The sequence below is a fragment of the Triturus cristatus genome, chromosome 4_1 (assembly GCF_964204655.1).
Source record: "Triturus cristatus chromosome 4_1, aTriCri1.1, whole genome shotgun sequence".
In the NCBI taxonomy this organism is placed as follows: domain Eukaryota; kingdom Metazoa; phylum Chordata; class Amphibia; order Caudata; family Salamandridae; genus Triturus; species Triturus cristatus.
This window is the reverse complement of record NC_140585.1, coordinates 458,967,814-458,990,187: the sequence shown is the minus strand read 5'-3', so window position 1 is coordinate 458,990,187 and position 22,374 is coordinate 458,967,814. Positions and strand designations below refer to the sequence as shown.

The 22,374-nt window shown below is 41.3% G+C and overlaps 1 protein-coding gene across 11 annotated transcripts in view; it reads right to left on the bottom strand.

Moving 5' to 3' along the window:
• CALD1 (caldesmon 1) overlaps nucleotides 1-22,374 on the bottom strand; it is a 567,652-nt gene that overhangs the window by 7,874 nt on the left and 537,404 nt on the right. For all 11 annotated transcript variants that reach the window (XM_085652624.1, XM_085652626.1, XM_085652628.1 and 8 more), the window contains 3 exons: nucleotides 14,493-14,630; nucleotides 10,406-10,501; nucleotides 8,450-8,533 (listed from right to left, as the gene is read on the bottom strand). In XM_085652624.1, the coding sequence (XP_085508750.1) occupies nucleotides 8,450-8,533; nucleotides 10,406-10,501; nucleotides 14,493-14,630 (318 nt within the window). The remainder of the gene's footprint in view (nucleotides 1-8,449; nucleotides 8,534-10,405; nucleotides 10,502-14,492; nucleotides 14,631-22,374) is intronic.

Sequence of the window (22,374 nt, the reverse complement as noted above, 5' to 3'; positions counted from 1 at the left end):
TGTTCATTTCACGGGAAGGTTTTGCCACACGTGCATGTGAATTAATTGCATCCGGTCGTGTGAGGAGGCCGATGGAGAGAGAAAAGCCCATTCTGAATTCCATGATGTCACACGCTGCTCAGCAATTCTAGAAGTTCGACTACGCTTCTCCAACAATGTACCACAAGCCTGAACTGCAATGTCTATTTTCCGGTTTCAGGGCAGGACCACAGATCTGCCAATACTCTTCAATGCTAAATTCTGACGCCTCTGCTGTTCTCCAATTGGTTCCGAGTAATACCTGTTAATGCTTGCAACCCTGGCTTTCCACTACCTGCGCCGACACTCAATTCCACTATTCATATTCAACCTCATTCCGGCACACTTTGGCCTTTGTACTCTTGTTCAGTTCAGGACTGTCAGTGAATTAAGATGAGACCATTGAATGTTAAAAATAAATCTGACAATAACAACAAAGTTTCCCTAAGGCTGTATGTGACAGCACCCTCTACTAGCTGAACAAGCATTGGCATAGCCAATAGGTCTCGCTTTTGGGACCTTCTATGTATTTAGTTAGGCAGCACAATATTCTTGGTGCAACAACAACTGTTGCATGGCTAAACACTTAAAAGGTCCCAAAGGCGAGACCTATTGGCTATGCCAATGCTTGTTTGACAGGTATCTCATGTTTGCCATGCAGAATGACAAATTCCAAAGATGGAGTGATCTGTAGTTCACTTGTAGTTTTAACTGTCTTTAGACAGTTGCCCCAGTAGTGCAGCTGCGCTGGACAAGTCAAAAGGATCTACACCTTATCCCCAACAGCATGATCACACCTCCAACAGTTCTAAGTAGTCACAAGTTTGGCCCTATATAAGATATTGGTTAACCAAAGCCACACTTGTGGCTTGTTTCTGAACTCGTGGTTGCATATTTCTCAAATCAGGCTTTCATAGAGGCCAGTGAGTAGTTTTATGTGGCTATCCCACTTTTCTATATAGGTATGTAGGGTAAAGATTCTTAAATGTTTGGTCTCACAGTTTTCTAGATATACAAGTTTTAAATGGTAGTAGGCACCAGCACTGACTAAAGTCAAGTTGAAACTCAGAGGATAGGTCTGCAAAGGATTTCAAATAATCTCTTGACATTAAGCGCTTAATGGTCATTTGCTTTTATTTGCCCCACAGGCCACCAATGAGTAGTTTAGCATTATGCCAAATAGATGCTTGCACAATCATAAAGCCACTTTGTTCCATATATCTACACTCTTGGGACCACTCATTAATAGAACTTCAAATTATCATAATATCCGCCATTAGTCAATCCACGTTTATAAATTACTTGTAGCCCTGTAGAAAATTCTTAGATAGGATTCTCCAATGTGACCCAGTCAGGAAGAATATATGATGGTACAAAGCAAACCATTACAAAGCATGTTTTTACAATGCGGTTTTTACATCGCATCTACCATTACATCGCATGATTTTACTACGCATACCATTACAATGCAGTATTTAAAACTACCATTACAAAGCATTCCATTACAATACATTACATCACAACGCATACCATTACAACACAAAATACTTTTAGTGCAACAGTAGGGTAAGTGTTGGATAGCGTAGGGGTAAAAATGACTATTCCCACTCCAGTGAGTGCAACAGTAGGGAAAGTGTTGGGTATTGTAGGGGTAAAAATTACTATTCCCAACTACTCCTAAACCCATATCCACCCTAAAACTTAAAATTCTCCATTAATTACCTTATAATATATTGTGATGGCATGTGTTGTAATGAAATGCGAATTAAAGGCACTTGCATTGTAAAAGTTGCGTTGTAAAGATATTGCGATGTAATGACTGCGTTGTAATGCATGTTTCCCGTCAGGAATGACCAGATCGGAACTGAAATAACCAGCCAGGTGCAACAGGTGTTGTGCTACATGGAATAATTCTATGTTTTAGTAAGCGTAGACCTTTTGATGAAATGTAACATGATATTTTTACTCGTTTACTCTTGGGCCAGGCATAATCTTTGACGAAATGTAACATCAAGTTTTTATATGGTTACTCTTGGTGCCTTGCCATGGCAGGCATAATATTTGATATGACAATTAATACGTCATAGTATAGAAAAAGGTGCTGCAATTGGGAGCATAACAACACAAAAAGATGGTGGACAGACTGCTGAACATTGTCAAACATTCACCCCCAGTCACAGATCTGGGTAAAATCCATTATTTTTTTGGTCACTATGTCACCCCAGTTTGGACCAGTCACATGCAATTCAGTCTAGACCCTGCTCCCCATGGGAACAGTGCAGCCATAACTACCAGGCCAGATTCTCCCTGGACTAGAAAACAAGCATCATGGGGCCGGTTTCAGGGTGTCACCCCTCATCAGCCAGGAAAGCTTGGATCCACTGGCATAGTGAGCACGGGAACCATGTCTGGGCTTGGACTGAAAAACAGGAATCCTGGGACCGGTTTTGGGGTATTTAGTTCCAGATCTGTGTCTGGGGGTGAATGTTTGACAATGTTCAGTGTTCCGTCCATCACTTTTTGTTGTGCAATTTTCACCCTAAGTGGGATGGGAGTACCCAGACATAGGTCCCGTGCTCGCTACACCACCCGATTCAAGCTAGCTTGGCTTATGAGGGGTGATACTCCGAAAGTGGTCCCATGATACTTGTTATCCGGTCAAGGAAGGACCTGGCCTGGCAGTTCGGGCTGGACTGTTCTCATGGGGCGCAGGGTCAAGACTGATTTGCATATGGCTGGGTCCAAACTGGAATGGCATGGCAAGCAAAAAAATGATGGATTTAGGCCCAGATCTGTGACTGGGGGTGAATGTATGACATGTTCAGCTTTCCATCCATAATTATTTTGTGTTGCAATTGGAAGCATACCAAGTAAATAATGAAAGTAAAGAGTCATCACTATTTTTTACTGTCTTTCCTGTACACCAAGGGAAAAAATGCAATTCATCCTATTTTAGGAAGTCTCCTTGCAGTTGGTCAGTAAGACACTTCAGGTTGTCTTTCACCATTGCGTGAATATTACCATTCACTAACATTCCCAAATATTTCACTTTTGATTGCACCATACTAATGGCTGACTTACGAGGGAAGGAAGTGTAGTATATCTTGTCATAGAGAGACCTCACTCTTGTTCCAGTTAGTTTTATACCATGAAAACACGGAGAAATCAAACATATTCTCCTTCAAAACTGGGATTTATTTTATGGATGAGAATAAAATGTCATCCTTTTAGAGAATAGCTCAGCTTGAGATTGCAAACAGGAGTGACTATGCCAATGATTTCATCCTAGGTATGGAAGCAATTGCTAGTGGTTGTAGAGTAATCAATAAAGGTAAGGGTGATAAGGGACAGCTTTTATGGGTGTATCTGCTTATTTCGACCTTATCAAACCAAAAGCTGTTTGCAATCACTTCAGTTGTGAGTCAGTGATAAAGTAATTTTGTTATTTAAATTCATTTTGGTCCTATTCCTTGCCATGATGAATAATTGATAATCCCAATCCATTATATTAAACGTCTTCTTTGTGTTGATGGAGTTGTTCCCTCTTTCATCATAATCATTCCTGTATTGCCATAACAGCTAAAGAAGGGTGTGTATACAATTGTGTGAGAAGTGTCCAGCTTGATCTTTAGGTATGATACTACCTGTTTCAACGTATGTGTAAGGTCTTTGGCCAGAATTTGTACATATTCATTAATTAAGGATATAGGTCTGTAAATCACACACTATAATGAGTCTTTATCTGGCTATGGATGAGGAAATGTGTGCTCCATTACAATCAGAGTGTAGGGTTCCCTTGTCCATTGCCTCTCTAAAAACTTCGCTTGTAGTGAGCAGCTGTTATTTTATAAAAGTCTGAGGGAAAACCATATTTGCCCAGTGCCTTGCCCACTGGCATGGTTTATTTATTTTTTGGGGAGTTTTATATAGCGCAAACTTGACCAGAATGTATCAGGTATCAGAGCACTTTACACGAGCACCAGTTGCATTACACAAGGACACATACATTTTTTTTGTTAGGCACAGGGAGATTAAGTGATTTGCCCAGAATCACAGGATGTTGAGCGTCGTTGCCGTGACTCGAACCTTGTGTCCCAGAATTTAGATCGACAAACCTAGCGACAGACCTCACCCTCTCACCCTCTTCGATTTCCTTATGCAATTTCCTCATCCTTAATTTCTTGCTCTAGGTAGTTGCATAATTCCATTGACAGACAACATGGGATAGGGAGTCAATCTATGAATCCCTTTTCCTGTATGTTATCAGGTGTTGCGCCTGCAGTATACAATGATGAGTGGAAGGAGGCAATTTCTCTTGTTATGACAAATGGGCAGGTAAGTAATTCTGAGCATTCTAAACTGCTGATATGACTATTTGTGAAGCTGCTGGTATGGCCAATTGTGCCCGTTTTTGCTTTATTGTAGTGCAGTTGTCCTGCTTTCTCCTTGTGTTCATATTGCGTCCTTTTAATATAAAGTAAACCTTTTTTGGAGTGCCTTGAAAAGATGATATTCAAGTCCGACTTTTGAGCAACAAGCGTTCAAGGTATTATTGGTTGGTGACCTGCAATAAGATTTTTAGAGTTGCTGTATGTCTAAATCTAGGGCAGATTTCCTTTCCGCTGCAACTTTACACATTGTTGCAAAATCTCTTGTCATCAGTTTCCTCAGGCATTATTTTTCTGCAGCCCGTGAGATCTGTGGGTGGTGATGACAAATAGTACTTCTTCAGGTCTAGGTATTCCTTGAATAGATTCAACAGCTTCTTTTTAAGTAGCTCATATCACAATGTGTCCATCCTTTAGGTTTTGGCCTCAAACCCAAATAAAGTGCTATGTGGACATGTCAGAGACACTGCTTAAACCAATATTGCAACTAAATGATCAGGAGCATAGTTTTATGTTTAAGAAAGTAGTCTATCCACATTTTCATTCCATGGGGCAGAATAAAAAGGTGTACATTCTATTCATTGGATGTAGGAGTCCCCAAGGTTCAGTTAGAGAGCCAACAGCCAAGAGGTCTTAAAGCAATCGGTCCAATATATGTGCTACGTTCCAATTACCCCTATCTCTAATTTTTGTTGTCCAGATTCAGTGTGAGTTTTTCTAAGTGTGAAAAAATGGTCGAATTGATGTTAATGGCTGCATAAATCAAGCCAAAATTAAAGGAGTGACCCTGTAGTAACTTCTTGGCTAACACATACTTCCAACCATGTCAAATGTGACCTGGCAGATAAACTCCTGTGGATGAGAATGCCACTTCACTTTTTCTGTATGGCTGAGTTGGAGATAGGGCGGTCCCATTCTGGATTTGGATCCTAAAGTGAAGAGCAGTTTATCTACCTAATCTCCCTTGAGATGCTGGATTTTGGTACACGATATATGTATTTCTCTTGTTAAGGGCAAAGTTTGGTTTCTTTATTGCCAAAATGGTGAAGATTATTTTCCTCCTAATATAGCTGGTCAAACAATTAACCATATTGGAAAGGCTATATCTCCATTCATTATCTCATGCATTCATTAGGTTGGTGAGTTCATGTTCAGTGATTCGTAGTCATGAGAGAAATCCTGAATATAGCACATAAAATTCTAGTACTAGGGCATTTATTGTCAAAAGAGAAAATTGCCACTAAGATTAGAATTTGTTATGGGCTGCTGTGTAGCTAAACGTTATACATGCTGGCCTTACTTTATAAATCTATTGTGGCCACTCCAAAATTACTGTAGATGCAATATTGGTCGTGTGCCCTCTCAGTCCAGCACATATTGCACCAATCTAATAGTTACATTTAACCCCTTGCGTGCTCATGACGGAACCACGCCGTCATGAGCCACGGGCGGCGTGTGCTCATGACGGCGCAGTTCTGTCATGCTGCGGCTGCTCCTCCCACGCGGCACTGATTCCCCGCCTGTGCGGGCGAAATAGAAAGTGGGCGGAGTCGTGACGGAACCACGCCGTCATGAGCACAGCTCGCCCGTGACTCATGACGGCGTGGTTCCGTCATGAGCATGGCGGCGCCGCACTCACCCCGCACCCCCCCAGCACCGTGGCAGAATTCGCGCCGCAGCGAAGGGGTTAAGGGGTAATCTAGATGTATCCTTCCTCATAAAAAAAGGTTCTTCTGTCTTGCGTTCCTGAGTAGAGTGTCTTGGTTTTGAAAGTGGTTGCAGGTGGTCCACAGTCCAGTACAGTGGAGACAGGTAGTACAACAGCCCATTGGTTAGTATGATAAGGCGGATAATAGTGTAAGTGTCCACTGGAGAATGCTACAAGTTCACAAGAAAGCTTTCAAGCTCCTGTCGACCTTAAAATGCCCTTAACCCGCCATCTATTGTCACCAGCATCACCACAGAATCTAACAAGCTGTATCAAAGTTCCTTCTGTTTTAAAAGGGGCATAAAGCTAGAAATCTATGCATATGGCTAGTGTCTTAGGGGAAATCTGCAGCAAAAGAGACTATTGACCTTTATAAGATTATGGGCCATGTTGTATTGCCATTTGTATGATCAGCTTTGCTTGCTAATGATGGAGGAGTCACTTGACTATTCATCTGGGGGAATCCTTCCTCTTAGGCGTAGTCTGTGGGCCTTCTGAAACTCATTTGAAGGACAAAATTCTAAATGGAGAAGCTCTGGTATAAAACTGGACAAGAATTCAAACATATCATCATGTTCTTCAACCTCATGGATACTATACAATCTAGCTTCTGTTTAGTAAGTTTACCCCCCCCCCCCCACACCGCCAACGCTAATTAGAGATTTTCAGCACTTTCTCCTTCAGTGCCTCAAGACACTTCTCGGAGTTGCTAAGTTGAGTTTTAATGCGGACAATTCAACATGTTGAGATTTCAATTATTTAGATGTCTCAGTAGTCAAGTGTTTCACTGCATTAAATGTAGACTTAATATCTTATGATTTCTTCATAAGCATGTCCAATATGATTTTCGAAATGCTGTGATCTGGAGTGTCTTTCTTTATGCCTACTAGAGGTCTTGCTCCCAGACATCTATTCATCTTTGCTGGGGAGGAAGGAAGTATAATGTCTCTACACTTGGTCTCCTTTTATATCCTAAACTATGATAATGCATGATAACCCGTGTAAATTGAAGATATCTGAACAAGATTACAGAATTAGACCCTACGCTATACATTTTGGCACTCTGAATTATCAATTCAAAAGAAAGGTGCAATTCAATTAGGTAGCCATTAAATGTAAGCAAACCACGATATTTTCCCCAAAAATATCTTTTAGCAATGAGTGAACCTGTCAGTCCATCCCTGCGATTTATGACACTGGCTTTCTCATCGCTCCCCCACCTTATCTCCCCCTTGCAGGTGGGCGGGTTGGTCAGGGACAGGCAGCTTACTGCAACAAGCATCAGCACCAGCAGCTCTTTTAAAAAAAGCAATCACACTCCACCACAACCACTGTGATGATTACTCCTGCATGTGTTCTCTTGGCCCGCATATCTTGTGATTAGCCTGTGGCAGTGTTGGGTGGCAGAGTGGTCCAGGTGCTGCATACCTGTAGATAGGTCCAGTGATATATTCCTTAACACCTTCATTCATCATCCCACAGTATAAGGATTGTTCACTGCAGATCATTTGCATGCTGAAGACGATGAAAAACGTATTTTATGTAGATATATGAGGCAGCCTGCACGGAGCGTTTCAGAAGGTGGCCATCTTTCACGTAGTGAAGCCCCATTTCACACCGGCCAACTTTAAGGCTTGATAAATTTGCACGGTAGTCCAAACTCAAAGGGCAACAACCACACCAGTTTAAGTATGGCAGTTGCAATTGGCACCCTGTGGCCTTGGCAGGCCAAAATAGCAGGTGCCTAAGACAACTACGCTCCAACCCACAGTTGAAAACAAGAAACTACTAAAGAGCTGACCTATAAACAGTTAGAGAAGAGTTCCACTATGACTTATTAGTGAAGGATTCTGGAAATAGTGATATTCGGAAGAACTAAAAGTGAAATGAGTCATGCAGAATTAAAGGGTGATATATAAATTTGCCTTAATCATTTTGTAATAAATTACAGTAATCTTGATTAAAAGATTGCATGTATGATAATTTCACAGTGCTTGCACTAAAAACCCTTCTGCTTGACAAGCTTGCCATTTTAACGCATATCTTGTGTCTTCATTTTGTTCTTTCAGAACTAACCAAGGGATGTCACCACTATTCTTTAATTTTTAAGTGTTAAATACTTATGCACATCAACTAAGTATACTTCAAGTATTTTTAAAGATACTTTGACATTACTTGTAATATTTTAGTAACCTAGAAAGCGTTTACCTGAAAAATAAAGTTTTATACAGTTTAATAAAGGAACAAGAAACCTTTCCAAAATATGAACATATTCATAAAAGAAAAAAGCAATACATGGATCCAGAATATGTTCAAAATCAGTCCATTGTGTTACCTTGGTTGGGGTTCCAGGCTTGTCATTTGATGATTGTTTCTCCCAGAGATTACGCTTGTTGGATACATCTACAGGTTTCAAATCCTGCATGGAATAATAAAAGGTTACATTAAAATGTAAAAAATTCAGAAGGTATTTGTTAAATATCTCGGATCTGGTATTCATTCATACAGTAAAATCGGAAAACAAACTTTTTTTTTAAATTACATTTTTCACCTGCGATCGCTGAGGTCAAGGAATACAAGCCAGCCTAACTGCAATTACATATGGTCCAGAAAGTGGTGCACCTTAGAACTATTTAGCCCCACAACTAACCTCAATAAATGACCACACACCAAAGCAGAGAAGCCAGTCTTGCATTCTCCTGCACGTTCATTAAGGTACACATGATATCATATATCATCTTCAACAATATCTATTAAATTGCAGTTTTTATGTTGACCACATTCTGAAGTGGTCATGAGTTGATATGCTTAATGTTAAACACCCATTAGCTAAACTAGCCACAAATAGACCCAATTGATCCTAAATTATACTATAAGAAAAAGGTTACAAAGATTATCTACTACTTTTTGTTTTTGTGTTTACACAGTGAAGTAGTTGTAGGCATTAGTAGACAAGAGAATACCAGTCGCTCCTTTCTGCCTCTTTGGGTACCACAGTCTCGTCTTTTATTACAGACTTGGAGCCCCGGACATTCCATCATGCAGAGCTAAAACGTTCAGCAAGGGGTTTCCATTTTTTGGACTCAATATGTAGAGAAGTCCAAAGGTTAGCTACAAATGAAGAAGCGAAAGCTACATTTCTGCATTAACCATTATGATGGTAAGAATTCCAACAAACATCTGCTTAGTAAGTCTAAGGAAACATCAAGGAAAGATTACCTGCTGTTCTTGTCATATGATAGACCAAAAGTGCCAAGAAGGACAGAGCAAGGAAGTGAGGAATAAGCAGCTTCGGCAGTGGGTTTCCATTCAAGCAGAGATGATAGAGCATAGAGTCAGAGAAACCAGCTGATCGAGAAAGAGATTTATAAAGGATGTTATCATATTCCCAAAGATTTTAAACCTATAGCTTGAGGAAAGGAGGAAAATAGAGGAGATATTCAATCCACTAAATAAAATTGTAAGGTATTACCTTCAACAGCATGGATTTTCTGTCAGGGTTTCATTCATTCTAAATAGCTGATACAGTGTTTTAACTGACTTAACTGAGTAGTTTAGCTGTTACTGGCTTTTACTAAACAATGAAAAAGTAGAATAAACTACAAATACACAATACACTACTTGAGAGAGGGGGTACTGTGGCTATTCCCGTTATCTTTTGCTTGCTTGTTATACAGAAGTAACTTCATGAAACACTTCACTTATAATGAAAATAATAGTGTTGACGTATGGTTAAAAATGCAGACAAAGCCTGTCAACCTTATTAAAGTTAACATGAATACATGTCTCTAGGCACCCGGCATTGGTGATTACTTACATGTTACTAACTTTTTACAGTTCAGCAGCTGCATCATTTTGTTATTACATGTGACTAATGATGTTGCAACTTGACCATAAAAAGCAAACTAGTAATAGGTCTTAATATAGGAATTGCAGGTTTCCATGGATTGCAAATATATACCTTGCCTGCTCAGTCAGGCAGTGACTGCTAGGGCATCCAATAATGAGAACAGCCCTGAACTGAATCCTACTTTAGCTTCAGTTTTTCTAATAAACTGTTTCTGTTTCAATCGCCATGAGGCTGAAACAACTTCTAGTCTGTTGGGACAAAAAATTAACACACATTAGTTTTAATTATTCATTAACAATTCAACTGTTGCTTTGGTGCTCCAAGCCATTCTATGAAAGACATATGTCAGAGGCTGTGGTAGATGGTGCAGCTGAGAGGAAATAATCATTGGCTGCCAATCAAGTTAATGACAACTGCAAAAAATATACTGATGGTACTTACTGTTGGTTTGGGAGGAGGTGACTTGCTGACTTCAGGAGTTTTAGTTTGCCAGCTACTAATACGACTAGAGACACCAACTTTCAGGCCAGCAGTTTCCTGGAACAAACAGGAATATAAAGTATTCTCATAGATCGATATTAGTGGTCAAGAATCAAAACAAAGTTGAGGAGAAAATGATTTACACAAATATCAAAGCCATTGCTTGTTATTTAGTATATGTTAAATAACTAAAGTAAGATTTAGCGTAAGAGATAGCTCAATTCGCCTACATGTGTTTCACTTCAAATTTAATGTGTGCATATAAGGAGCAAGGACGTTTTTGATTCTAGCATAATAGGATATGGAACCAAGTATTTTCACAAAAGTACAGCTTTGCAGCAGGGAAACAAATGGATTAAACAGGTTTTGACCAGTGTACGTAATAAATGGACAAAGGTATTTTCTTCATTTTTATATGCTATGTTTAGGGCTAAGTGTGAGGCAAACGCAGTTTGTTGCATTTCGAATTATACAAGTAAAATAATTAAACCAAAACTAACTATAACTTTGTTTTAACCTTTGTTTCTTTCACTGAAATGTTATGTTTTTCTGCTTTTATAGCACAAAACCAGTGCTGCAAAAAAATATTTCAGGATGTATTGTGAAATATGGGAAATATTTCACGTTACCAGTAAAATCTGAATTTCATCATCCTTATGACCCCCAAACTACTCTGCAGAGCTTTACCATTGTCTGGACTACTAGAATTATGTAGCATTGATGATTTAAGTATGCAGCAAAGTTTTCTAAATTGTTATGAAAGAAATGCAAATAATGCAGCGCATTCTCTGGCAGTATTATGTTCATCAATGTTAGCTGTAAAGAGCATTTTTCATGACACCTGCACAGTTTGCAAATTATGCAGTAAATTGGGTGGCAAAAAGAGTAAATCCATGACTTACCTGTGCAGACACATAGTTGCACAAATTCTCTGGCCCTCACCGTTGCCCACTTTTTTATCCACAATTTATTCATAAAAGGTAAACCTAAAGATTCTCACTTCAATCAGTGCTCATTGTTAGCTGCACTTGCTTTTTAAAGTTAATTATCCCAAAATAAAACATTTATAAAAGAAAAATACATAACTGGCAACATAAGTCCTATATTGCCATCTTGATGTTCTGGTGACATTTATAAAAGGACTTGGCCTTCCTCCTCATGATTTATGATGGCACCAGAACCTCTTGATGACAATAAAGGACCATATAACACACACTCACATGCAAATGTATACATATCATATATTTTTAAGACCTAGATAGATAGATAGATAGACAGACAGACAGACAGACATATAGATAGATAGATAGATAGATAGATAGATAGATAGATAGATAGATAGATAGATAGATAGTCTAATTCAAATAAATCTAAAGGTTAAATCTGGTAAACACATCAGAGACAGAATAATTTCAACTGTGACAGTTATCGTGAGATGGAGTCTTGCTCAGGGTGTGGTGAAATACAAGAACAGAGACTTACTGAGAGTTTTGTTCTAAAACATTAACACTCTAGTTCTGGCTTGGTTGCAAACAATAAATGCTCTAATTCAAGTTTCTCTGTTTCAATCTTGTATTATATCCAATAGGGTCACCTATATCAAGTAGGAACTAACAGTGGTGTTCAGGTCCTTTCAAAGTGTACATGTGAGCACACGAATGTGCATGCTCACAGGTAATCACAGGTAACGTGGACATGTTTCGTACATATAGTTGCCTCTTTAATGTAATTGCTGCCATAAACCAAAATGATTACCATAATACTTCAAAAGTAAATAAAGTGTGGGTGGAATCATGTACAAAATAGCAGTCAAAAGAGCAAAGTGGAAAGGGCGTTGCTCCTGCAATGTGTACTTAGCCGAGTTGCAAGATGAGTGTAGATCTTGTACTATATCCTCATGCAATCATTTCTTTTATTTGATGACTGAGTTTTATAGCAAAGCCAAGGTACTGCAGAAAATCAGGGGGTCTGATTCCCCCAGGGCCTCTGCACTCGTGACGGAGGTTCCGCAATCATGGGTGAGTCTCCGCACTCGTGACGAATCTTCTTAAAGATAGTTCTAATTGCGGAGATTCTGGCCCAAGTGCGGAAACTCCCCCACAACTGTGGGGCCTCCGCAACAACTGCAGAGGCCCTTAGTGAATCAGGTCCACTGTATTTTAAACAATGGGAATATAGCAATGTCCTCACAGGGACATAAAATAAATTGTTAGTAATCTGGAATTCTCACATGGACTAATATGAAAAAAGAAAATATGAAATTGCATATTTCAGACATTATATTACAGAAATCACAACAGTATCAGAGAGGTGTGCATCATAGGAGATGCAAACTTTAGAGTGGAGGATAGGAGAAATCATGTATGGCTATGTTGAGAGGAAGACAAGAATTGGCTCAGTAAAGTGGGTGGGTGTTTGAGCAATGAGATATTGAGTGGGTATGTTCTACGGTCAGTGGGACAAGCTTGAGGAAGATACCTTCAATTTCAAGATCAAAATGTGATAGGGTAAGTCATAGTTGTTGTTTTAAATTAAAGTAACGCAATGTAATCTGCAGGTGTTTGAGCAGTAAGCTCTTTTTCTGGCCATATCTGTGAATAGCTGGTGGTCGAAGTTAGTTTCATTTCATTTGTGATGAAATTAAAAACATGTCCACTTGTCTAGATAATGATTGAATCAATATGGAATTTATTTTTTTATTTTTAGATTTTTTAGACATTTACTAAGAAGAGAGTCTATAATTCACATAGAATTAGTTTTTGTTTGTTGCATATTTAGATGAGTTCAGTCTCAGGGGCTGTAGAACTATGTGGGCAAAGAACATTAAGTGGTAACAATGTATGTGCTCTAAGTACACATATTTCTTAAGTGTGAAGTGCAAGGCTCTCTGTGGATGAACCTCAATTTTGCAGCCACATAAACTACCATCTTTAGTAGAGGTAGTCGAATGACTGGGATATGAGCAAATACAGATTTCCCATAAACAAGGTGGAAAATGCCAATTGCACATGCAACTTGTTTGAAATCTTGCTATGAAATTGATGAAGTGGTGGACTGGAGTAGTCTCAATGACTAATGTTCATTTTTCATCATAGATTTAATGCATGCATCTATGTTCAACGTACTGTTTTATTGGATGCCAGCCGACAGCTATTGACAAAAGAATAATTGTCTGGTGTAAATGGTTTTATGTCCTGAGTGGGTTGAATTATGCAGTAGTAAACCCTATGCAAGTGTGTGGGTTAGGAGGATCAAGGAGTGGTTGGCCTTGTCAGCTTGTGAATGCCCACATACATGTTTGGATTTAAATAGTCCTATCTCTCTCTTTCCCACCATGGATACAATCTGTGGTTTATTCCAGCTACAGCAACTCCGCTTCTAGGGTGAGAGGATGAGTGAATCTCTCACAAACTTGGTGGGGTGTTAATTTCTCCACGGAGAAACATTATTCCCTAGCAGAGAAAAAGATAATAAAATGTATATTTGGACATTGGGGTGTTAGCCTTTCAACAGTGCATAATTATACTCTATATACACTAATGCTTTGAGAAAATAGTAGCCGTTAACAACAGAATGACTGTGAAAGCACCTGGAGCAGCTTTCCAGATACACTGCTGCTTGGTGTTCTGAAAAAGGCAAAATCATGATTTTATAGGGAGAGATATTCAAAAGGCAGCAGTAGAGTTGAATATAGATGATGCTGATCCACAAGAAAATTAAAAGTTCATGTCTCAGGTTTGTGTGGGGTTTGTTGCCAGTTGAACTTTCCAAAAAAAAGCCTTTTGCCAAATCTATTAGTAGACAATGAGATAGAGTAGTGAATAAAACATCAATGTATTCTGTCTTCCATATTCTGTTGATGAATTTGTGAATGAGTGTTAAATGGATAGGACACAAATTGGTGTCCTTTATACACAGGCACCTTGATATCGACTTTACAAGGACTAGAAATAAAAGAGTTAAGACAAGGTTTTGTACTTAATCAACAATTTGGGGCACCTAATAGCCCAAATCTTGTTAAACCTTGCAGTTTGAATACGATACTCACCTTATTGGGCGTAGCAGGACCACCAGGTGAAGAATACACACTCCCTTTCTCCCACATACTCTTTATATTGCGCACACCTTCAGCTGGTAGTGGAAGATCCGAAGCTGCTGGCTTGCCAGCTTTGGCAGCCTTGGTACCCTGAGCAAGAAATCATATGATAAGTGACTTAGACAAATAGTAACCAAGTATGCAAATCATGTGAGCAAACAATTAATAACCACATATACAAACATTATGCAAACCTAGGCTAAACTATATGTAAAAAAATGGTAAATTTACAAGCCAATCCTTTGAAGGTGTACTGCAGTCTGTTTTTTCATAATCATAAATCACCTGCAAGCATGTGGGCTTTGTAAGCCGCAGATTTATTGTCACAGTGCAGCAAGTTAGAATAGTGATGATGAATGAGGTACCTGTGAGGAAGTTTACATTTTTTAGGAAAATTGACCACATTACAATGTAGAAAAGTGTCTTGACATTAACATAGGAAATGCATGTCTAAATAGAGATTTAAGAAAATGTACTTTTATTAAAAGTGTAAAAAGAGAAAATGCTGCCTATTTCTGTAGAATTGTTACAGCAAACAAATGATGGACGGAATGCTGACAAGGCAAACATTCTCCCCCAGTCAAAAGATCTGGGTTAAATCCATAGCTCTTTTGCCCACTACGCCACCCCAGTTTGGACCCAGCCATATGCAAATCAGTCTTGACCCTGTGACTCGTGGGAACAGTCCAAACCGAACTGCCAGGCCAGGTCCTCCCTGGACCGGAAACAAGCATCCTGGGACCGGTTTCAGGGTATGTCACCCTTCTTCAGCCAGGCTAGCTTGAATCCAGTAGCACAGTGAGCAAGGGACCCACATCTGGGCATACCCATCCCACTTAGGGTGAAAAGTGTTACAGAAAACAAATGATGGACAAAATGCTGACAATGCAAACATTCTCCCCCAGTCAAAAGATCTGGGTTAAATCCATCGTTCTTTTGCCCACTACGCCACCCCAGTTTGGACCCAGCCATATGCAAATCAGTCTTGACCCTGTGCCATGCTCTCCATGCCACTGGAATCAAGCTATCCTGGCTGAAGAGGGGTGAAACCCCGAAACCGGTCCTAGGATGCTTGTTTCCAGTCCAGGGAGGACCTGGCTTGGCAGTTTGGGCTGGACTGTTCCCATGAGGCACAGGGTCAAGACTGATTTGCATATGGCTGGGTTCAAACTGGAACGGCATGATGAGCAAAAAAGCGATGGATTTAGGCCCAGAATTCTGTACTGGGGTGAATGTATGACATTGTTCTGCATTCTGTCCATCAACTGTTGTTTTTGTATTTCTGTAGAAAGCTCCCATTTCTGTCATTCTTTCACTGCTAGGCCTCAATATTGTCTGTTATTCCTTCCTTTCCCGTAAATAAAATAAATGCCTTTTTGTAAATGCCGTTTTAACGTTATAATTGAACTGTAGAACATCTTTATGAAATGTGCTGTTTTCAGCAAAATGTGTTTCTTTTCTTTCTCACACGATATGACTTCATTGTATTTTAGATAGTTACCTATGCCACATGTTTGTAATGAACAAGTATATTTCTATAGATTCGAGTCTCGTGATCTAACCAGGACATGCTAGATATTAATGCTTCATTTCATAGAGTAGCCCATTGTTACACAATGAGACACTGAACAGCTAACAGAGTAGGCTTGCAAAGGTTCTCATGAGAACCTTCCTAGATGTATCTTTTTGTAATACGCTGTAGCAACGTTCAAATAACATGTTGACATGTACGTTTACCATGGGATTCGAGAGAGAAGATGGACCATCGGAATATCCTTTCCTATTGGCTAGAGATGATTCAACATGTTTTGTGCTTTTCTATACAGTGCATGCTCCTAGTTAGAGATGCAATGCATTCTGAGCACATCTTACCCCTGCCATGCCCTCTAGCACTTGAATGTGCTACTCCTGCCTGACGTTACAGTGAGCTACTGCTAACAGTGACTTTTCTGTTATTCTGATGCCATTTTGAAGACTTTCTCCATGCTGATTATAGCTACTGCTGTGATTATTTTCTTACACCTCTTAACGGTAACTACTGTAGCTGTTGGGGAAATCAGCTGAGTTTCGAGAACTACTCTTTATGGGGAGTTTGACCTCTTATAGCTATTAGCCTGATGCTCCATGTTTTCATTGCTCTATTCTAAAGGAATCCTTTATGGGTTCTGGCTGGGATAGATTAGGTCCTTTAGATTAAGATAGTTATTAATTCACTAAGGAACACACTGTTATTTTGTATGCTAATTCTAACCAATTTTGTCTTGATATTTCTGTAAACAGACATCATTGACTGAACAGTAAACACTATAAGTTGATGATTAATTTAGAAATGTATTTCGTTTGTGCTCCATTCTAACATTGTGGTAAAGACTCATCGACCTGAAGAAGAAATTGGCGTGGAAATTAGTTTCAAGGTGGAGCTGTTTATAACATTTTTATGAGATTTCCACGCTCACACTACCACTGAATGTATCAACATAAACCTTGCAATCCATCATTGAAAAACTACATTTGAGAATTTTAATCCATCCTTTTAATAGGGGACTGACCCCCACATAGCAAACACAACACAGGGGGAAACCATCCTGATGAAACATTTGAAGAACTTTTGAACCACTGTGAGTGACATTGATGAAAATATGTCCTCTTTTCAAAACCTCCTGAAGAATTGCCTTCTCATTTAGATGAGACAGAAAAATGGAATTGGCAATATTAGAAAGAGAATGGAGTAACTGGATGTCCATACCCAAACACATGGAGGAATGAACATCAACAGGGAGTATTTAAGGAATGTGCAGATAAAGATTGCTTTGAAAGAGCTATAGAACCCTATACAATGCAGCTATATCATCATGCATCAGAGCTTTAGGCGCTCCTGCCAAAGCAGAGGGAGGATACATTGAGACTCTAATCAGTACTTCCTGCAAACTGAGATGTTGGTAGTACTGCTAGTGGCACATTTCAAGATCCAGAAGGTGCTTTCCATATCCCCAAAAAGCTCTGGCACAAAGATGCATGGATTCAAGGGGAAAGGGGGAAACACTCTGCCTCTAGAAAGAAGTACTTGTCCATTAAAGGTGACAGGATTTAATATTTTTGCAGAACTGTGTCTTACTACACCGTGAAGAAGGCATAACATTCATACATGAGGTCCTCCCATTTTTTCATGACTGGATTTGCTGGCTTTAGGACTCTGAGTGCCGTACCACTGATATATAGTAGTATAGCACCTGTGCTTTCCCACTAAAACATGTACTGGGATTTACCTAACTAGCCTGGTTGGCATATTTAACTTTCTATTACCGCTCCAATAAGGCTACAGTAGATGATGCAAGAAATCCACCAATGGCATAGAATTTAAATGCCATACATGGGGTGCATTATTGCTTTCCACCACTCACATATGACAATGCAGTGGCATATGGTAGAGAAAAGCGCAAGTGACTTGTTGAAAAATCGATTTTTAGATTTGAAATAAGTCACTCTTAAGTGTGCCTTGAGAGGCTATATGGTTGGGTACTTAATTTGTAATAATGTGGAACACTGCACATTGGAAATAGTATGGCCTCACAGTGGCCAAATGTTCATAAGCAGTTTTCACTGTACAGGTAAATTGAGTTTTTTAGAAACAGGCCTTCATTGGATTTACATTTTAATTTCAAATCTTTGAGTGTGAAAGTGCTACAAAAGTTATTTTTCACTTAGTTTAAAATTCTAATTTAGTATTTAAGGTAGAACTTTGATAATGTTAGCAGAAAGGTAACGTTGAGAAACTGCACTTTAGGTTGTTTCAAAGAAAACTGGTTTAGAACTAGGTTGTCCCAGAGCCCTTTGTGGAGGCTGAATGCACATTCCTGGCTGGAAGTTAATGAGCCCGCTCCAAAATACAATCGCTTGGCCTCTGTCCCCAGGATGGCAGTCTATTGTCACAACTGACCACTTACCCAAAAGTAATCATCATGGAAGGGAATGGAAAGAGCTGGCAGAATAAAGGACAGCCTTAGCACTTCTCTTTTTTTTGGACTTAGTGTTGGCAAATGGGACTGCTTCCATTCATGCCCAGAAACCTCCTAGACTCCCTTCCTGCAACATCAGCATGAGGGAAAACCAGTTTGAAGGGTTCCTCATCTGAATAGAGGAGTGGCTAATGAAGGACCAGGGTCCGTCCAGATGGGGGAAGGGATTGCCATCTTGGATTGAGGGCTTCTAGGAATGTTTTGCAGTAAAACAAAGAGGAGGTGTTAAAAGAAAAAGGAGGTGTGGATAGTGCAAGAGAGTAGCCAGCACTGAGTATTAGAATTTCTGCAATCAATGGCTAGTGAACAGGAAAACGCTGGTACCTTAGCATAAACTGACCTGAACCTGAGAATAAAACAGCTGTATAGAAAAAGTCTCTGACTGAAGGCTAGAATACAAAAGATCTAAGGACTTCTGACTCCTTCTGGCATCCACAGGCCATAACTGCGCTGTAAGTGTTAAATGGCTGCTTGCACCAGGGACAAAAAAAGAGGAAGGTCCCCTGACCACAAGAGGGCCTAGCTAGCCACTGTAGACTGCACCCACCAGGGATCGTGGCTGGGAGAGACCTCCTGCCTAGTGACATGATCTGAGGATCATAGGGCTACAGTAGCAACCAAGATGAACTTTCCCAGCAGTTGGAGAAACCTGGGATCAGTCATTTTGTTCCACATTTGGAGTGCTTGTTAGGCACCTGGACATCCAGCTTGCCACTTGTCTGTGACCTCCAATTCCTGCTTGTTTCAGGCTGATCCAGTGACACCGCAGCTGCCCAGGTTTTCCCATTGGGGTTTTCCCTACCAGGTTTTCCCACTCACCGTTATTTCCAACAACAGAAGCCCAGTCTACCCCAGGACCTACTTAATACAGACCGCAGGGCGACCGCGCAGTGGATGCGCCAAAGGCGCACCAAGGACAAGTCTGTCTGCACCAGGCCATGCCTGGACAGTGCCCAGCGATATAACCCATAGCCTTCCGGCCCCGAAGATACACCATCGCCGAGCATTACTCCCTTGACCACGGACTTTGCAAAAAACACTGCCACCGTGCCGGCCCACGGTAGGACCGTTCACCTGCACCCACTGCCAATTCACCTGCCACTGCACACACACCAGCCCACCGACCAGTACCACCCCGAAAACGACACAGACACCACCTGAACAAAACACCAACTCGCATGCGCCCTGCTCAACACATGCTCACGATGCAAGTATTCCATTGAATTATGGGACCTCATCGCCACCATCGCACCCAACATAGTCTTCCTCACTGAGACCAGGCTCAACACCACATCCGACCCAGACATTGCCACAGCGATTCCCAGCAGATATAAAATCACTCAACAGGACTGAGCCAACAAGCTGGGAGGATGAACAGCCATCATCCACAAAGAAACCATACAGTGTACCACCCCCACCGACATCACCACCACCCCCATGGAACATCTCAACTTCAAGCTCCACACAGAGGACAAGACAACCATCATAGGCACCCTAGCATACTTACCCCCAGGCCAGCACTCCAGCTTCTGCAACACCATCGCAGACTTCATTGCACCCCTAACCTTAAAATTTAAGCACTACATCTTCCTCGATGACCTAAATTTCCACATCTATGACCCCAATGAAAAAAACACCACATAACTCCTCCACAGTATGAGATTGATCAGGGTTGTCCACGACTCTACACACACCCCAGGACACATATTGGACCCAATTTTCACCTCCAACAACTGCATCAAATACAACCATGCCACAGAACTCACATTGACCGATCACTCCATCATCCACTTCAGCATCTCCAGTCCTCTCACCCCCACCCCCAAGATGACCAACGCCCCCTACCAGAGATGGACAAGATCTCAGAGATGAGCTGGGCGAACTCCCTCATCACTACCAACCCTGCTACTGCCACCAACATCGAACTGGGAGTAAAAAACGGCAATGCTTGGATCACCAACTGCGCAGAAAGCATCATCCCCATCAAAAGCAACATCCAGGGAAAACCCTCTAAATGGCCAGCTGGTACACCCAAGAACTCAGATCAGGGGAACAAGACAGCAAACAGTTGGAGAGCAGATGGCGCACAAACAAGGACACCTACAACAGTATAGCCTTCATGACCTTCCTCAACCTCTACCCCTGACTGCTAAGAGCAACAAAGAAGACAGCCATTGCTGCACGCATCAAAACCAGCACCAACAACACCATGGAACTTTTCAACATTTTTAAGGAAATCTCCGACACGGCTGCCAGCTAAAACAACATCCCACCCACACAGGAGCTGTGCGACAACCTCGCTCACATCTTCCACAAGATCGCAACCATATACAGAAACTTCTAACACCAACCCACATCTATGGACTTCCTCGAAAGATATGCCACCACCGTAACTGACACGTACCACACAGTGACCACCTGGAACATCCTCTCCACCCAGGACACCACCACCACATGATCTCCATCCATCCAAGAGCTCCCATAGACCCATGCCCGCACCACATCTTCAACCTTGGAAACCAAAAGATCGGCCAGGAACTCACCACCTACTTCACACCTCTATCACCACCGCAACATTTCCCAACGCCTGGAAGCATGCCGAAGTCAGACCACTACTCAAAAAACTCTACGCTGACTCGAGTGAACTCAAAAACTACCGGCCAATCTCCCTCCTTCAATTTTCAGTGAAGGTCATCAACAATCAACTCATGACACACCTGGAGCAGGACCAGCTACATGACACCTCCCAATCTGGCTTACACAGCAATCAGAGCACCAAAACCGCCCTGATCACAGCCACTGACGACATCTAAACCCTCCACAACTAAGGAGAACAGCAGCTTTGATCCTCCTCAAACTCTCTTCAGCCATCCAATCAAACGCACTCAGATGGGTCACCTCCTTCCTCACCAGAAGAACCCAGAGGATACTCTAAACCCAAGGAGATCGCCTGCGGTGTCCCGCCAGCTCATCCCTCAGCCCTATGCTCTTCAACACATATATGCCCCCGCTGGCCAACATTGTCAGATCCCATAGTCTCAGCATAATTTCCTAAGCTCACTCACCGACGGCCCCACCACCATCAGAACCAACTTCCACAGATGCATGACAAATGTTGCCGACTTGATGAAGAACTGCCTGCAGCTGAATACCGACAAGACGGAAGTACTGATATTTGGCAAGAGCAGCAACACATGGAAAGACTTGCGGGGGCCATCAGTCCTAGGATTCGCACCCATTCCCTCCAACCAAGTCAGAAACCTCAGAATCATCATTGACCACAAACTCACCATGAAATCACAGATCAACGCCATCTCCTCCGGCTGCTTCCTCACTCTGAGAATGCTATGTACGATCTTCAAGCGGCACCCCTACACACTTGACGCACAGTGAGACACAAGCCCTCATCACCAGCCAACTGATCTACTGCAATGCCCTCTATGTAGGAATACCTACACACCTTCTACAGAGACTTCACACCATACAAAATGCCATAGCCAGACTCATCATTGGCCTTCCTTGATGAACCCACATCACACCCTACCTCACGACACTCCACTGGCTCACTGTACAGAAGAGATGCCAATTCAAGCTGTAGACCTATGCACACTAGGCTCTACACAACCAAGGACACGCCTACATTAACCACCGGCCTGAACATCCATCAACCATTGAGAAGACTACACTCTGCCTCCCTTTCACTTACCCATACTGCCTGCATCTACCAAAGCAAAAGTGGAAGACTCTCCTTCTCCCACATCACAGCAAAGATCTGGAACAGCCTTCCCACACACCTCTGGTCCATCACCTCACTTTGG